This window comes from Mobula birostris, chromosome 2 (assembly GCF_030028105.1).
Source record: "Mobula birostris isolate sMobBir1 chromosome 2, sMobBir1.hap1, whole genome shotgun sequence".
Taxonomy (NCBI): Eukaryota; Metazoa; Chordata; class Chondrichthyes; order Myliobatiformes; family Myliobatidae; genus Mobula; species Mobula birostris.
This window is the reverse complement of record NC_092371.1, coordinates 17,192,236-17,211,341: the sequence shown is the minus strand read 5'-3', so window position 1 is coordinate 17,211,341 and position 19,106 is coordinate 17,192,236. Positions and strand designations below refer to the sequence as shown.

The 19,106-nt window shown below is 42.3% G+C and overlaps 1 protein-coding gene across 2 annotated transcripts in view; it reads left to right on the top strand.

The window, feature by feature from the left end:
• LOC140185104 (phosphatidylinositol 4-phosphate 5-kinase type-1 alpha-like) overlaps positions 1–19,070 on the top strand; it is a 97,325-nt gene extending 78,255 nt beyond the window's left edge. Inside the window, exons 11-16 of one of the 2 annotated variants that reach the window (XM_072238369.1) lie at positions 4,605–4,689; positions 6,265–6,417; positions 7,491–7,638; positions 8,690–8,767; positions 11,018–11,138; positions 15,661–19,070. In XM_072238369.1, the coding sequence (XP_072094470.1) occupies positions 4,605–4,689; positions 6,265–6,417; positions 7,491–7,638; positions 8,690–8,767; positions 11,018–11,138; positions 15,661–15,663 (588 nt within the window). In that variant the 3' untranslated portion in view covers positions 15,664–19,070. The remainder of the gene's footprint in view (positions 1–4,604; positions 4,690–6,264; positions 6,418–7,490; positions 7,639–8,689; positions 8,768–11,017; positions 11,139–15,660) is intronic. The other variant, XM_072238379.1, reaches the window with a different exon arrangement.
• Positions 19,071–19,106: the final 36 nt, after the last annotated feature.

Below are 19,106 nucleotides of genomic sequence, written 5' to 3'. Positions count from 1 at the left end.
GGCCATTTGGCCCTTTGAGCCAGCACCGCCATTCACTGTGATCATGGCTGACCATCCACAATCAGTATCCAGTTCCTGCCTTATCCCCATAACCTTTGATTCCGCTATCTTTAAGAGCTCTATCCATCTTTTTTTTTGAAAGCATCCAGAGACTTGGCCTCCACAGCCTCCTGGGGCAGAACATTCCATACATCCACCACTCTCTGGGTGAAAAAGTTTTTCCTCAGCTCCGTTCTAAATGGCCTACCCCTAATTCTTAAACTGTGGCCTCTGGTTCTGGACTCACCCATCAGCGGGAACATGCTTCCTGCCTCCAGCCTGTCCAATCCCTTAATAATCTTATGTTTCAATAAGATCCCCTCTCAGCCTTCTAAATTCCAGAGTATACAAGCCCAGTCGCTCCAATCTTTTGACATATGATAGTCCCGCCATCCCGGGAATTAACCTTGTGAGCCTATACTGCACTCACTCAATAGCAAGAATGTCCTTCCTCAAATTTGGAGACCAAAACTGCACACAGTACTCCAGGTGTGGTCTCACCAGGGCCCTGTACAGCTGCAGAAGGACCTCTTTGCTCTTATACTCAATTCCCCTTGTTATGAAGGCCAGCATGCCATTAGCTTTCTTCACTGCCTGCTGTACTTGCATGCTTGCTTTCAGTGACTGATGTACAGGAACACCTAGATCTCATTGTGCTTCCCCTTTTCCTAACCTGACTCCATTTAGATAATAATCTGCCTTCCTGTTCTTACCACCAAAGTGGATAACCTCACATTTATCCACATTAAACTGCATCTGCCCACTCACCCAGCCTGTTCAAGTTACCCTGCATTCTCATAACATCCTCCTCACATTTCGCACTGCCACCCAGCTTTGTGTCATCAGCAAATTTGCTAATGTTACTTTTAATTCCCTCATCTAAATCATTAATATATATTGTAAACAGCTGCGGTCCCAGCACTGAACCCTGCGGTACCCCACTGGTCACCGCCTGCCATTCTGAAAGGGACCCATTAATCATTACTCTTTGTTTTCTGTCAGCCAGCCGATTTTCAATCCATGTCAGTACTCTGCCCCCAATACCATGTGCCCTAATTTTTGCCCACTAATCTCCTATGTGGGACTTTATCAAAGGCTTTCTGAAGTCCAGGTACACTATATCCACTGGCTCTCCCTTGTCCATTTTCATAGTTACATCCTCAAAAATTTCCAGAAGGTTAGTCAAGCACGATTTCCCCTTCATAAATCCATGCTGACTCAGACCAATCCTGTTACTGCTATCCAGATGTGTCGTAATTTCATCTTTTATAATTGACTCCAGCATCTTTCCTACCACCGATGTCAGGCTAACTGGTCTATAATTCCCTGTTTTCTCTCTTCCTCCCTTCTTGAATGATGGAATTGATGGCTTTATGGCCAAGTTTGTGGACAATACAAAGATATCTGGAGGGGCAAGCGGTGTTGAGGAAGCAGAGAGGCTGCAGAATGACTTGGACAGAATAGGAGAATGGGCAAAGTGTTAGATGGAATACAATGCCAGGAAGTGTATGGTTGTGTGTGCACTTTGGTAGAAAGAATAAAGGTGAGAATGGGGTTGAGAGGGATATTAAATCAGGCATGATGGAATGGTAGAGCAGACTTCATGGGCTGAATGGCCTAAGTTGTTCCTATATCTTACAGTTGAGGAATGTTGATCTGTCAATGGCTGTTTTTATTAGATAAAATGCATTCCTGTTTTTGCATAATTTCATACACGTTTGTAACCACCTCCTGCCTGCAGTTGTCAGATCTGTGGTCATAGAGTTACACAGCATGAAAATGCTCACCAAGTTTCATTATTGAGCAAGTGTCACCTTACCCACATTGGGTCCCTAATTCTAAATCTTTCCTATTGATGTACCTGGCCAAATGTCTTCAATACATTTGTCTCTACCACTTCTCCTGGCAGCTCATCTCATATACTCACCAAAAAAGCTGCGTCTTACATCCTTTTTAAATCTTCACCTTGTACCTTTGCTTTGCATGACTTTATAAATCTATAAGATCACATTTACTCCAATGAAAAATGTCCCAGCCTTTCCAGGTTTGTGAACCTAAAGTCCTCCATTCCCAGTAACATATTTGTAATTTTTATTGTACTCCTAGTTCAAAAACATCTTTCTATATAACAGGTTGACCAGAACTCTGCAGTTTCTCAATGTGGCCTTACCAATGTTGATTGTGAATTGGCTATGACTCAAGCATTCATCTCAGTACAATTCACATCCATATTTGCTCTGTTTTAATCCTGTTATTCTTCTGAAGAAGTTCTGTTATTTTCTGTTCCACCTTTGTTCCTTTAAATTGCCACTTAACACATCACTAAATTTAATCAGAAACCGGTTTAATATCACTGGCATATGTTGTGAAATGTTTTGTGGCAGCAGTACATTACAATATATAATTTTAAGACTATAAATTACTACAAGAAATTTATATTAAGTAGTGCAAAAAGAGGGGGGGGAAGTGAGGTGACGTACGTGGGCTCACTGTCCATTCAGTGGAGAAGAAGCTGTTCCTAAAATGTTGAGTATGTGCCTTCAGGCTCCTGTACCAATGAGAAGAGGGAATGTCCTTGGTGATGGGGTTCCTTAATGATAGATGCTGTCTTACTGACGCATTCACCTTTGAAATATCCTCAGGAAGGCTAGTGCCCATGATGGAGGACATGCCCTCTTCTCATTGGTACAGGTGCTTGAAGACACATACTTCACTAAGTTCACAACTTTCTGCAGCTTTTTTTGATGCTATGCAGTGGCCCCTCAATACCAGACAATGATGCAACCATTTGGAATGCTCTTCACTGTACATCTGTAGAAAACAGTGAGTTTTTGGTGACATATATCAAGTCTCCTCAAGCTCCTAATGAAATATAGCCCGTGTCTTGCCACCTTAGTAATTGCATCAAAATGTTGAGCCCAGGATAGATCTTAAGAGATATTGACACCCTAAAACTTGAATCTGCTCACCCTTTCCGCAGCTAATCACTTGACGAGGACTGATGTGTTCCCTCAACTTGCCATTCTCTTCATTTCAGCCATTTGTGATCATACCTTCAGCAGCCCAGTCTTTGAGCTATGAAACTGCTTCCCTAAACCACTGCTTGTTTTAAGACATTCCCTAAAATCAATCTCTTTGGCCAGGTATGTGGCCACCTGCTTTTATTCCTATTGTTTATCTGCGAGTCCTATATTTTGCTGTTGGCACCCCATAACCTCAGTTGTATGGGTCCTGAGCTCTTTGCCCTCCAACTCTTTACCATTCACTTTGATCAGCCTTTAGACCACTTGCAAGGTAGCTGTTGGGTGCTCATTATCAAGTTTAATTTGTTGTGCAATAAAAGACTGTACTATGTTTGGTTCTGATTACCAGAACATGGGAAAATATTGAGACTGTACAGGCAAGAGTTGCAGGGGAGCTTCAGGTCATCTTGCAGTATTTGAAGCTTAGTTGAGAACATTTGAAAGCACCCATTGAATCTGATTCAACTGTCATTTCAGACACCTCAATCTGGATCGTTACAAAATGCTGCATTTAAAACAACAAAAATTTCCTCTCCAGCTGCTAAATTTGTGTTGACACTACACTGAAAAGTTTATTTATTACCAAGAACCTTATATTTGTACAAAGGCAAAGAATAGGGAGTTGCGCTAGTGAAAGGAGCTTTGCTGTTTGCATGCTTCTGGGCAGACATCTACCTTCTGTACTGTGTCCAGTCCTGCAAGGACAGATGCTGCGACTCTGCAGAAGAAGTTGGTGAAGTTCACCAGTCTGATTTCTGCTTTCAAGCCATAAGTCTTTCCCTGCACACCCTGTGCTATCTCCACTGGTAAATGGCATGTGTAATGATGATCTGCATGGACATGGCGGGTAGGATGGGGGAGCTGAAGCGTCAGTTTCTGTGCTTCAGACTCTACAGAGCCAGCAGTCGGGTTTCTACTAGAGTCATAACATACCAAATCTCCTCCAACTCCTTATGAAATACAGCTGCTGGCATTTGTAATTGCATCAGTATGTTGAATCCACAGTAAATGATTAGAGATGTTGAAACTGCTGTCCCTTTCCACTGCTGATCCCTTGATGAGGATTGCTGTGTGTTCCCTTGACTACTTCCTGAAGTCCTCAACAATGTCTGCTTCTGACGTTGAGTGCACGGTTGTTGTTGCGACACTACTCAACCAGCTGATCTATTTTGTCTCATCAGCAAATTTAGAGACGACATTTACGTTGCACCTAGCCATGCAGTCATGGTTGTACGCAGTAGAGAAGCGGGCTAAGCACACATCCTTGAGGTGTACAAGGAGAAGGTGTTATTTCCGATCCACATTGACTATGGTCTGCTGAGGAAGTCAAGGATCCAGTTGCACAGGGAGGTACAAAGGCCCAGCTTTTGAAGCTTATTGATTAGTACTGAGGAGATTATGGCTTTGAATGGTGGTGTAGGCTTAGAGGGCTCATTTCCCCCTATTGTGTTTAATGAACCTGGTAGAATAGTCCTAAAGTGTGCTTTTTGAATATTTGCCGCTCCCCAGTGTAAATGCAAATCTACATTTTGTCTTCCACAGGATACAGTGTCTGTGCACAGACCTGGTTTCTATGCTGAGCGTTTTCAACGATTTATGTGCAGCACAGTTTTCAAAAAAATACCACGTAGGTATTCAGTTATTATTGCTTTAGAAGGTTTGTGTTGAAGATTTCTCATTTCTGAATTGCTTGAAATGAAACATTTCCAGGGCCTCTGTACTGTCTGTATTTGGTGAGACACAACCTTATGTCACCACAAAGACGCAGTCAGTCTGAATATCCGATAAAAGGTTCAGTTAATAATTTATTTGTAAATGAAGAATGTTTGGCTGGGAAGATCAGGACTAGGGAACATAAACATAAAACACTTGTGGGATTTATTAAGAACTTTGCGAGAAAATATTATTCCCCATAGAGCACTAAAAGTGTCATTCCTCATTGAGTACTAGGGTGGTTATAGCAAATAATTTGAGAATATTGGATGTCATTTGGGAAAGGAAGGAATAAAAAGATGAGAGGGGAGTAATGCAAACCAAAAATGCTTGGGTCTAGTATTTATCCATCAACCAATATTACTAAAATTGTCCATCTCGTATGAATTAACTGTTGTATTTCTACATTACAGTTGGGATGTTGGGAAGATGTAAACAGATGCAATCCTTTACTACTTCTCTGTTTTTATTGAGTAACCTAGGGGACGGGCCCAGGCTCTTAGTGCAGGACAGCACCATTTCTGAGAACAGTAGGAAAGGAGATTAGGTAGACCAAGTAGGTGATATCACGTTTGAGTTTTACCACTTTGTAAGTATTAAGTAATAACAGTACCATGGAGGTGGTTTGGGTTCCTGATGTCCCTTAGTACAAGGAGGGTGAGCCAGCATTGAATAGGTTAATCCTTGAATCATTTGGAACAAGTAACCTAAGTAACCAATTGTACTAATCCCATCTTCCCTTGACTTAAACCACTGAGTGCAGCTCCTTTCCATGTGCTTTAGCCATTTTTCCGGTGCTTGCCCTCAGTTTTAATCATGTTCTATTGAAGTCACTTTCCCTGTTCACCCTTCTCCTCAACTCCGTTTTTGTGGATGCTCCTTCAGTATCCTGGTGCTGATATTTAACTTCCAGCCTGATGCTTATTCAGTCCTGACTGTGGGAGCTATGTGTACCTGAAGTATTTACTGCATTTCCTACTTTGCAAAGTGCTTCTCTAGAGGTACCATATCCTTAAGGTGCTGTAGAAGTTCTGAGGCATGTTAATAGTGTCCAATGACAGCAGGTCCAGTGCACAAGTTGACACTTTAACATCACTCTTGGTACAGCCAGTTTATTCTGTAATCCTGGAATCACAGGAATTACAGAAATCAGTGAATTCTTCTGTTGCACTCTGAGCTATTCTCAGTAACAATTGCCTGGAAGCCAGTAGATTATTATGAAAGTCCTAATCGCCATCTGTGAATAAAGAAAGAAAAGAAAGTCTTGGTGTCACTCGAGTCAAGGTTCTCTATTTTTATGGTGGAATTCAAGCTGTCTTCCAACCTCAAAACCAAGAGAGCAAAATTGTCCAGGCAGTGTGGGCTACTGGTAGTAAGTCTGCATATCCTGTCTGTGTGCTATAGAGGTGGAGAGTGATAAAATAATTGCATACTAAGTATTTGTGTGTTAGTTTGTGCCTTTAATACTATTGCTTTTTTATTAATTTAGTAAAACCTTCCCCGTCAAAGAAAAGCAGACTCGGTATGACATCAGTGAGGCGGCCTGCGACAGGTGGCTCTGGGCAGCCACCCTCATCCTTGAGTGAGGAAGGTAAAGGCCAGGTGCCTACCAGGGAGATCACTCAAGCAATAATAGAACCAGGTAAAGTTTTCAAATTCCTTCATGGCTGTAGCCCGCCCTGTCTTGAAAAATGTCTTGCTCAGACTCTGTCACACTCAGCACTATTTCTGTTCTCTTGCATGCCTCTGATCTCATAGTTCTGTGAATGACATCCCAATCAAGGAGAAAATACTAATTATTTAGGAAAGGTGAAGATGATCAAACTTGGTCAAGGTGGCTTGAAGAAAAGTAATTATGTTGGCTTGAACTCTGAGGATGTGACAGGGAGTGTTGATAGAAGGAAACCTTTACATGTAGTACATTTAGATTTTCAGAAGCATTGGACAGAATGTTGTATCAGAGGTTGTGCAACGCCTCATCTTGCCACATTGGAGCCCCGTTCTTAAAATTGAATTCTGCAATTTCAGATGACTTGATTTCGATCTGTCTCAGTTATCCATTGGGGATACTCACTCAGCTTGTTGGATTTTTTTCTCCTTTTGCTTTTCCTCATTTCACAACTCCTACATTCTTTTATTTACATTCTCTTTAACTGCTCCCATTCACCCATTCATCAGATCACATTATTTACAGCATATCAATTTGATCCTCTGAAGCATCTTCCTCCTCCCATCCTCCCTGCACCTCAACATGCTTTCTTTTCTGACAGTCTCTTCAACCTGAACCCTAAATTGGTTCTCTTTCTAGATGCAATCTGACCTATTTTTGATTTGGATTTCCAGCATGTGCAGTTTTTATCTTCAGTGTATTTCCTTCCTTCAAGAACGTTAGTGAACCAGCTGAGTTCAGTGACAGTCAAATGGTCACCAAACTGAGATTCACTGTTCTCAATTCTTGACTTGTTTGTTACTTAAATTTTAAATTTCCCAACTTCCTTGGTGATATTTGAACTCTCAGCCTTAACGCTTGATGTTCATCCAGTGAGAGGTTAATTGTGCTGCAGCAGCCACTGAGATGAGGCTGATAACACTTGATCTGTCTGAATAAAAGAGGAAATGTGGGGAAGTAAGAGCAGTTTGACTCTCACATTCCTCTGGGTTCTTTCTGCTCAAGGTAGCACTAATTTATGACATTGTTTCTGTCTTTTATTTCAGGAGCATATCAAGGTCGGCCTGACATCCTACCCAGGACCCCACCTCTTGATGAGGCTGCTAGTGATTCAGCTGCCACAACTTTATCCAGTTCTTCCCTTGCTGAACCTGGAGCGCTGGATGGCACAGGAACTAATTCCCCCGATACAAGGTCAATTCTTGTTGGGATTACACACTGTAGAAGAGGTTGTTTGGCCATTGGGTCTGTGCTAGATACCTACCCTGTTCTTTCACCATAATCCCATAAGTAGTGATTATTGGAATATTTTCCTAAGGTCGGTGTATTGATGCTTCAGCACCTGACAATCGAAGGCCTTTCCTGACCAGCCTCCCACTTTGTAAAAGTTACACAAATTTCAGTTTGTGTTCTTGCATCAGTTTATCATCATGTATTCATTGACCTACCTCACTTTGCAGTCCAGAGATGCTGGTTTTAAAATATTTACTGCTTCATTGGCAGCTCTTCCAACATCTGCCTGAACCCTGGCCCCTGGATTCACTTCTGGCTTTCCTCGTCCATCTCCTTAAAAGTTCGTCCTTGTTGGATTCTATGTTTTAGTCTGAGGTTCTTTCAGAAGTCGGGAAAGAGACACAAAAGTTTTTGCTTCACGGTTGTTTTATTAAGCGTTGATAGAACAAAGGAAAAATTGAAACAGACAGTGATAGAGGTCTGCTGAGCAAAGGGAGATAGAAACAAAAGGATCTAAAAAGACAGCACCGAGCATGGAGCAGCTTTTATACTACGTAGTTAAGAAAAATTCCATTCAAATTTGTAGATGAGAGCTAACCAATGAAGTACTTCTTATTCAAATAATGCAGAACAAAGAAGTTTCCAAATCTTTCCAGAATTATACTCTGTATAACCACCAGGGCAACACACTGAACTTGCATATACATACTAAGGGCACTAGGAGCATATTAAGCTGTTACTTGTATATAAATAATTATATAAAATACAAGCAGGTAATTCTTAAACTGCAAAGGAAATTACAATTAAACATTCAGATCCAGCACCCTTGAGCTTTTAGTGGTGACATGGCCTCATTTTCCAATGTGAGTTACTGGAGAATTCTGCCTGACTCTTGTGAAGCACCGTGGGTATTTTTGCAAAGTTAAGAATCCAGTATAATTGTGAAAGAATTTGTGTAACTCAACGTCTGGATTATAATGAGTACAGACCTTGGAACTTGTTCTTGTTGCAGGCCTATAGGATTGGACGAGCACACCACCAATGAGACTGAACAGCATCCAAATGAACTAGTTGCCAGCAGCGTAGAAAGGTGAGAGTACAGGGGTAGAACAAGACTGATGCCATGTTACATTGTGGAGCATCAAACCTGAATAGGGAGAAAGCTCAGCCAAACGTGGCAAGCTCTACAGTTGCTGGACTGTATTGCTGATGGTGCAACTATTATTTCTCCTGTGCAGTTAGGATTGGAGAGATGGGGTGCTCCAAGTTTTGCAAATAGATTGAAATTGTTAACCTGTCTGTCTGTCTGGTGGTACTTGCCTATTGTTTGAATGGTTGCTGTGTGATGTTGGTGAGATAATGGAAGATCCAGTCTCCCACCATTGTCTTGAGATTTTGGTGATTTGGGTGTTATGTCTGTGTTGAAATTGCTCTTTGGATGGCAATATCTGTTTTGAATGTCTTCATTTGCCTGGGAGTAATTACCAAAAATTCACTACCTCTCTCTGCTTCAAGGTTATGGGTTTAACAGCACTGGTCCTGGCATGGCAAACTTCTGCTTTTGAGGATAGTTAAAATCTGCCTGCATCATTAGTGTTTATTAATTTAGCAGGTGATCCCATTAATCATGCTGAGTAAAATTTAGAAGGGGCATGACATGAAGAATTCCTCCTAGCTGGTGAACTTAACCAGGACAGTTTTGGTGTAAGGTGAGACGTTTAGGACAAGGTTCTACATGGGAGGTTGTCAAGGAGATTCAGTTGTTCAGCATTCAAGGTGAGGTAGTAAACTGGACTAGACATTGGTTTTGTTGGTGAAGCCAGAGAGTGGTAGTAGATGGTGGCCTCACAGACTGACTCGTGCTGCAGGGATTGATGCTGGGTCGGTTGTTCTTTATCATCTATATCAATGATCTGCATAATAATGTGGTTAAATGGATCAGCAAGTTTGTAGGTGACACCAAGAACGGGGGGTGCAGTGGAGAGCGAGGGAAGACTATCATGGCTTTCAGCAGGAAAATTAGGCTGAAAAATGGCAGGTGGAATTTAATGCAAAAACATGAGAGGTGTTACATATCGGTAGGACCAACTGGGATAGGTCTTGCAGACAACTGTAGGGCACTGAGGAGTGCAGTAGAACAAGGATCTGGGAATATACATCCACAATTCATTGAAACTGGCTTCACCAGTTGATAGGGTTATAAAGAAAGCTTTTGGCACTTTGACCTTCATAAATCAAAATATTCAGTACAGAAATGTTATGTTGAAGTTGTATAAGACAGCGAAGCCTAATTTGGAGTATTGGTGCAGTTTTGGTTGCCTATCTACAGGAAAGATGTAAATAAGGTTGAAAGAGTATAGAGAAAATTCAGGAGGACCTGAATTATAAGGTTAGATTGAATAGGTTAGGACTTTATACCTTAGAACATAGAAGTTTGAGGGGAGATTTGATAGAAGTATACAGAATTGAGGGGTATAGATAGGGTAAATGGTATCAGGCTTTTTCCACTGAGATTGGGTGGGACTACAACGAGAGGTACGGGTTAAGGGTGAAAGGCGAAAAGTTTAAGTGGATACTTTACTCAGAGGACCGCGAAAGTGTAGAACGAGCTGCAAGCACAAGTGGTGCATGCAAGTTCAATTTCAACATTTAAGAGAAGTTTTGATAGATACATGGGTATGGAGGGCAATGATACCAGTGCAGATCGATAGGATTAGGCAGTTTAAGTTGCTTTGCGGACTAGATGGGCCAAAGGGCCTGTTTCTTTGCTGTACTTTTGTATGACTGTATGATAGATGAGAAATTTCTTGGAGAGAAACATGCATTCACTCCTTTCACTTATAGAGCAATTCTTGGAAAAGGAATCAATGGGGTTCAAAAATGAGAGTGAATTGAAGTAGAGGATCAAAGTAAATTTTCCAAAATTGTGTCCTTGTGCCCTGAGACCAGAATTGGGCACCTTACTGGGTCTGAACTGCTCCTTTAAATTCCAGCCTTTCCCCAGAAGACCCTGTCTGTGCAAAGGGCTCTGAGGTAGAGTGCTGTCACAGTACTGTCCAGTGTCAGCACAGTACATAGCCCTGCCAGTAACTATTTCAGTGGGTTGGGCACTCTCTCATAGCTTTACCTACATGGGGAGATTTCTGCATTCGCACTTTGTGATCCACCTTCTATCTCACACCGACCACAGTCTTGATAGTGTTGATAACATCAAGCAGGGTCAGCTCTTAAACTCGTCCTGTTATTCCAGGCTTCATGTAGAAAGAATGGAATCTTGAAGGAATTTATTGCCTGTCTTTCTTCTTCCTCCACTTTTTCACTCCCTCCTCCCCTTCCACAGTATACCTCCAATTATTTCAGAGCCAGCCTCGGGGACCCCTCTTTCAGAGCTCTCTGTTGCGTCAAAAGCAGAGGAAAGCAACCGGTGTCATGACACACTGTTAGAAACTGAAATCTGCTTCGTAAGTACCATGGTGGAGTTGAATGGAGAGGGTGGCTGGCTTTAGCAGTGAGGTGAGGGGCTGCTTCCTGACATAAGGCTTTTCAGAGAGCAACTGTTCATTAGCAGACAACAGAATTTGGTTTTGAGCGCCTGTGCACTGCAAATGGCTGGATCCCAAATGAAAGGGAGATTGGTCCTATACTGGGTGACATTTTCATCTTCAAAGTATGCAAAGCTTTAGAATTGGATCTCCTAAAGTTGGTCAAAATTTCCCACTCCTTCCCATTGCACAAACTGTAGATCATCATGGTCATCTTGCTGTTTCTCAGCTTTGGAAATTGTATTCTTGTAATGTTCTTCTTGCAAATCCATTTATCCAAGCTCCCACATTTGTTGATAGTCATTTCATTAATGAGCTATAAAGAGTTGCAGCATCACTTAGGAACAGACATGGTCCACTCAGTCGCTCAAATTCCCAATGCCAGTTAAGTTCATTGCTGATTGAATTGTGACCCTACCTTGCATTCCCCAGTAATCCTTATCATGAATTTTAAAATGTAGCAAGCCACAGCTTCCACTGATCTTTGAGGAAGTATCCCAAAAGTCTTGCAATCTTAAGAGAGAAAATTATTGTCTGTCTTTTAAGTAATGAACCCCCACCACCCAGTTCTACTTCATTCCACAAGAGAACTAGAACAGTACAACTCAGCAGGACCTTCAGCCATGCTGTCAGTGCTGACCATGGTGACAAGTTAAGCTGAAGGAACTCGCTGTCAGGCAACATCTATCTATGGAAATGAATAGACAGTTGACGTCTTGGTCCAAGACCCTTCATCAGGATTGGAAAGGAAGGGGGAAGTGGCTAGAGTAATAAGGTGGTGGGAGGGAAAGGAGAACAAGCTAGAAAGTGATAGATGAAGCTAGGTGGGTGTGGGAAAGTGGGTGAAGTAAGAAACTGGGAGGTGATAGGTTAAAAAGGCAAAAGGCTGGAGAAGGAGGAATCTGAAAAAAGTGTGGACCATGAGAGAAAGGAAAAGTAGAGAGACAATGGGGGAAATGATAGGCAGGTGAGGAGAAAAGAGTAATGGGGACCAGAGTGGGAAATGGGAGGAGGGGGAAAATTCCCAGAAGTTGAAGAAATCAAAGTTCATGTTGGAGGCTAATCAGATGGAACATGAGGTGTTGCTCCTTCAACCTGAGGGTGGCTGATCTCTTAAAGCTATCTGCCTGCACATGATCCATATTCATCCATTCCCTGTGTGTTCAGGTCCTTGTCTAAATGTCGCTTAAACATCACTGTTCTCTACTTCCTGGCACCTACAACTCTTGTGGGTTTATTTTTTAAAAAACAAAAAACATACCTTTCACATCCTTTAAACTTCCCCTCTCACCTTTAAGCTATGTTCTTTGGTATCTGATGTTTCTACCTTATCTGCACCTCTATTGCAAGACCATAAGACATAGCAAAATTAGGCCACTCACCCCATTGACTCTGCTCCGCCATTCTATCATGGCTGATTTATTATCCCTCTCAATCCCATTCACCTGCCTTCTTCCCATAACCTTTGGTGCCCTGACTAATGGACGCAGTGGAAGCGACCTCAGTAAATATATTTAAGGCAAGGTTGGATGGATTTTTGTATAGTAGGGGAATCAAGGGTTATGGAGAAAAGTCAGGTTGGTAGAAATGAGTCCATGGTCAGGTCAATCATCTTATTAAATGACGGAGCAGGATGATGGGCCAGATGGCCTACTCCTGCTCCTATTTCTTGTGTTCAATGTAGTCAAGAACCTATCAACCTCCACTTTAAATATACTCTATGACTTGGTCTCCACAGCACAGATAACCCTCCATGTCTTCCCTCAGCCTCTGACGCTGCAGCAAACACAATCCATGTATGTCAATCTCTCCTTATAACTAATACACTCTAATCCAGGCAACTCTCTCCAAAACCTCCACATCCTCCCTGTAAGGGAGCAATCAGAACTGTCTAACCATATTTACTTCAAGACCTCTCAGCATCTTGTGTTTCAATCAGTACTTTCTCATTCTTCTAAACTACAGAGAATGTAAACTTAGCCTCTCCCAATGTTTTCTCAACAGGCATCTCGTCAATACCGGTTATTTATCAAATACATCTTTACTGTTTACAATATATTAACGTCTTTCTTTAAATGAAACCATCACTATATACTGTATTCCAGATATGATCTTATCTAGGCCCCATGTAACTGGTGTAACCTATCTACATCTTTCTTGCAGTTTATCTTCTCTTCTGATCAGTTATTGAAGAAATTGGTTAAATACAGTGACCTGTATATCCATCCACAGGTCTTGCTGACTCCATCATTGGAACCAGGGCCTTCAGCAGCTCTCCCGTCCCTGGCCTTTATGTTCCCACAGTCTTGGGCATTCCCTCATGAAAAGACTGTGCATTGGAGCAGTGGATTTATCTCCCCTTGTCCACGTAGCATTTGTCATCTCTTTCCCCCTCTGCACCATACTGTACCCCAAAAATTCCTGAGCTAGTTGGTGTTTATCTGGATGTACTGTAGCTGAAGCCTTAAAGTTGGATCGTTGCAGTGGGTAAAGGGATGATGAGAAATCCCAGTCCGTCAGCTATAAATATCAGACAGGTGGGAATTCACGGATAATCTTTCTTCACTCAAGAGTAAGTCTTTAACTTGTCCCCAACAGGGTGGTTGAGGTTGAGAATAGTGGAAAGCTTTAAGAGCTGCTGGTAAATATGTGAACAGAAGTTTGCACTAACTGGGTTTGGAAGGGACTTAGGTAGAGCATAAAATTACCACAGACATGTAAATACTCCCTTCTGTACAAGCTAAACCTAACTGTCCTTGTGCATTGAATCTGTTAAACATCAGCAGGTTTTAGGGACAAGCATCGGATTTTTTATATTCCAAAGATGTGGAGAATTTCATTTCTAGTCTTGGGAATGACCTCTGGGTTACCCAATGGGGCCCCACTCTGTGTTGTGATTGGTGAATAACTCATTATGTATTCACTGTTTAATGCAATTGACTAAGTGGATTGTATTTTTGTCTTTTATTGGTGTTTTCAACCTTTATTATTCTTCTGCTTTGTCCCGAACCTGACAGTGGCAGTCACCCTCTTGTCCTCCAACTGCCTTCTTGGCATTTTACAATGCATTGCATTGATAAATATCCAGATGTGTAACAACAGTCTTGCTTCTCTTTTTAACTAATTAGAAAGTAATATCGGAATGATAATCCTTTGTGGTTCTGCAGTGTTACAATGCATGTTGTGTGTGGTACCATCTGCATAAACTCTGTGACTTCCTCAATATTGAATGAAAAGATGACTTCCTAATTGTGACCTTGCTGATGCTTATAAATTGCCTTAACATCTAACTGTTCTTCTCTCTGCTGCTTTCCATGCTGCCCTTTTTTCTTTTTGGTGGTTTGCCTCGCTGTGCTAACTCTGTACCAGTTCTTGGAGGGAAGGTATTGGATTTGCTCATCACCCATACTTCCCCGGCCCCCATGTCTTCCAAAGCCTCCAGAGGCTAATAGCAAGGATGTCAAAGTAAGTTTTCTCCTGTAAAACTCCACCCTGATATAGAGTTGCTCCATTTGGACTCTCCCCTTCCAATCCCACTTCCCACCCTCCCTCTCGCAACATCCATTTTCAGCTGGTCACCATGTTGGAAAATTGCTTATATTCTGGGCAATGTCATTTCAGAGGTTTTGAGCAAGTCTCTGCTTGCTGTGCAGCTGCCTTCCCTTGGGTGAAGCAATCCACTGGGATGAGGATTGAAAGGTCCCTTGGCCACCATTGCCCTAGCCATCACTCCTTGATCAAAGCTCATTAACGCAGAGCCCAATCCACTGCTTGTACGTCTTCATTTAAAGTGGTTGCATTTCTGCATGGCAAAATTCCATAGCACATTCAACACCTGCAGCCTCTAATCATACACCCTCTTTCAAAGTTTACCAAAGCATTTTTTGAGGAACTCTCAAAGAACATCTGATTAACTGAACTGTACATGTAAATATGACAGGTAACCCAAAAGCTTGTGCAAGAGGGAATTTCATGGAGCATTGTAAAAAAGCCAGAAGGTTTAAGCAGGAAATCCCAGGGCAGCAGTTGTAATTGGCAGTGGAGATCCTGGTGATCTAGAGACCAGAGTTAGCTCAAGTTTTCCTTAAATGGTCCATTGTGAAGAGGCTAGAAAAGGAGTTATTGGGTGAAGGGCAGTGAGTTACTGAAGGGTGATTGGTGAAAGGCAGTATGCTTAGTGTTTTATTCCATTTACTAGGAATTGGTGAACTATTGAAATGTATAATTTAAAAGACAGGTCAATAGCATCCTAACCTCTGCCTTCAGCATGTGTCTTGGTGTTAGCAAGTGATGTGTGTAGACTGCAAATAAGTGTTCTGTCTGGGTTTATTGCTGGACACTTCAGGGAAACGAAGCACTGTGGAGTTACTGTCTTCATTTTGGCAGGTGGGGTGGAAATGCCCCTTTCTGAGAAACTAATTCTGTATTTATTCTGTTTCAGTGATCTGGATGGAGTATGAACTACATCTAATAATTCCCATCTGCCTGGGTCAGTTCTTCTTGTATATCGCAGCAAGTGCCCAGAAACTACAGAACTAAGGGAGACTTTAAAGGACACTTCTAACGGGGGAGGTGAGATTATACACAGCACCCCCTACCTTCCTGGCCTTGATGCCAGTCAGAGCAGCCTTGGCACCATGTGCTCTTGTTGCTAAAGCAGGCAGCTCAGCTTTAGGGTTGGGGGTAGCAGCGTGCAAGAATTCTTTGTATAAGCAGTTTAATTCCTTTTTCCACATGCTGGTGAAGGATTGCTTGGGACATTTTGCTCCTTACTAATTGAACAAAGGAAGGAGCCAAGTTTTATTATTCTGCTGGGTTACCCCTGCCAAAAATCTCTTCTTTTCCTGTTCAAATGTCTATATTAGACACTTTTTTAACCCCACAGTCCCCTACTGCCTTATTTTACAGACGTGTGTGTTTGTGCATTTTCCTGAATTAATATTTATGGACATCATATTTAAAAGAACTGTTTTTCAGTTGTTGAGCCGGAGAGAAATTTGCCTTTAGAAGACTTTTAATAGTTCCTTTTTGTTAAATGGAAAAGGAAATTGTTGGGTGCCTGAAAACGAGAGAGTGGACATTGTGGAATCCAGTGTATTTTCCTACATGTACTGACTTGCTGCAGTATTCCCGATTATATATGCAAAAGTTGTAAAACCTTTTGGACTGTGTTGGTGCCAATTTGTCTTGTGAAGGAATTATCCTGTTGCCGCTATCAAGTAATTTTCATGCTGGCCTGCCAACTGTGTGCTGCAAGCCATCCAGCACTGAGAAGCAATTAATCTACTCCCCCCCCCCCCCCCCCCCCCCCCGCCCCGGGTGCTCAAGTGTGTTGCATATAGATTTAGTTATTAATGGGCTAGTGTCGTGGCCATCTGTGAAAGAATACTGAACTTCAGCAGGTGCTGTTATTGTGGCCAAGGTTTCAAACCAGCACCTTGTTATTTTAAAGGGCAGGGTGGAGGACCAGAGATTTGACTTAAGTTGAGACCTTCCTCTTCCCTGGCTGCAGGTAAACACCTAGTTGTAGAGCAGCAGCTGATTGATCATCCTTTCTGCACTGAGTGGATGGGATTTTGTGGAGCCCACTGGTGTGTTCTGAATGTGAAGGAGCTGCTGTTGGGTAAACTACCTGTTGTATCTATTCTCCACTCAAAATCTTAGCAACCTCCTGCGTGATGTTGATTCCAGTATGGTGCCAGGTCCTGCTTCTGTGCCATTATTTATCTTAGGGTGCAGGGGTGGTACCTGGGTACAGGAGTGTGACTCCTTTTGCTTTTATTGTCAACAGAATCTCAGTTTAACCTCATGGTCGCTGGACTTTCATAACTGAACTAGCTTGTGAAAAGTCTTAACGTGCATCAGGTTAATTGGATGTGGACCATTTCCAATCGAATCTAGAATCCTTGTTTTTCTGATGTCCACCAGGGTTTGCCAAGACGTGGGGTCCAGCCTGTGGCCTTTGGGTCTCCACAAACTGATCATGGTTTGCTCCAGAGTGGTGATTTAGCAATCACCTGAAACACTGGGATATCAAGACCTGGCCTGGGACACTTTTTGAGTTTTACCTGGCTGGTTAGTCACCTAGTCAGTGTGGTGTTGGCGGGAGGCTCAAGATGTCTGCCAAACCTCAGCTACAGTAGCTTGGAGAAGGTAGCAAAGCCCAGCTGCAGGCTAGGTATTTTCTTGAAGACCAGTGTATAGATGGCAGTTGCCCCCCGCAATTTAAATTATTCCAAAGGGCACACATATGCTGGGATTTTCACACATTTACATCTCAGTCCCTCAGTCAGTCTCACATTTGCACTTTGTAGTGCAATAGAGTTGCTATTCAGACTTCTGGATGAATGTGAGGATCTTGATTGGGTAACTCTGGCCCACATGGCTTTCTTGATCAAACACCTTGAGCACAAAACAGAGTGTTGATTAGGTATTACTTGCCCTTCATCACACTGCTGCTATTGGGATCTGGCTATGCAAAAATAATCTGTTACAATTTCCTACAATATTTCAGTGACTTCACAGGTCTGAGACAATCCCAGCGATGCAGGGTTGAGAGTTTGGCTGATCTTACTGGGTTAGCAGTAGCATTTGACTGCTCCCACCTGCCTGTGGGATGTCTGACATGTTTTCCAGTATTGCCTTTTCCCAGATGCTCTATCAGTATTTTGGGGGAGCTAGTGTAGGCATGATGGGCTGAATGGCCCCTGTAATGCAGCATTCCATAAACTGAACTCTGCCTCGTCCTAACACGTGGCACTAAATTGTAGCCACTGATGTACAAGTTGTGCAGAGTGCCATTGCAGTTTAGATTACAGAGAAAGCTGTGTTGCCCCTCTGGCTATGCACTGGAGGAGTGGTTTGGCATAAGGACATCTTCACAACTCACAACATTCTATCCACTTTATGAATGTAACAAACTCCAATGATGGTGTTGGTTATGAATGTTTTAGTTTAACACGTGTATTTCTTCTGCCTGGGATGTTTTAGATATTTGACAGCTGTTGAGAATTATCTTTTTCACCCAGTTCATGAGAAGAGGGGGAGGTTTTCATCTCCAGTTCAGATTGATGTCAGCTCTCCACTCAGAAGGTATTGTGATGTGTCAGTGTGGAACACTAGAGTTAATTGCAGCTAAATAAATCTGGAGTTCTAAGATTTTGCAGCAGGGGTTAAAGGTGCTATTACTAATGGAATGGTGATTGGGGGTACTCAAACCTCTTTGCCAGGAATGGAGAAAGGGACTCTGTTTCTCACCTCCATGTGAAAAGTCCTAGTTTGTGAGCTATGGATGAAATATATCAATAACACAAGTCAGTGGGGAGCTTTTTGAATATTTGTCAAAGCCAGGGTCTGAACCTGACAACCCTGCTGGATAGGGTTCTAATTCAGCCCTGCAAGTAAGCTCTGAAATGCAGATTCTTCCTTTTCCCTTGTCATTACCAAACTTGGCTTCTGCTGGGCAGGCTTGAGAGAGGAAATGATCAGTATGCATCTGAATTCAAGGGGGAAAAGGGTCATTCTTGCTCAGTGTCCAATGTCTAACCTAACCTGGAGGAGCAGGGAAGCATTGGTCAGGGGCCGTAACTGTGGCCCCTCTTTGTTTCACAGTGAATGTTCTGCGGTGGTGCCAGTGTGGCTCGAGGAACAGTGCCTCTAAGTAACAGAAAATTGTCTTTGACTTGGGCCAGTATGTGGCTTCCTTCATTCTTTCCGCCGCCCAATTCCTCTACAGTGAGACAACAGTAAAGCATATTTAATTTGTACTGTTTGTTTAGTTTTTGAACATTGAAATATCTAACTTTTCATCAACTTTGTATCTATCTGTATATAAATGGACAGTTTACCAAATGTTTGTGTCTGTGTGACTTTAATGGGGGTACAACA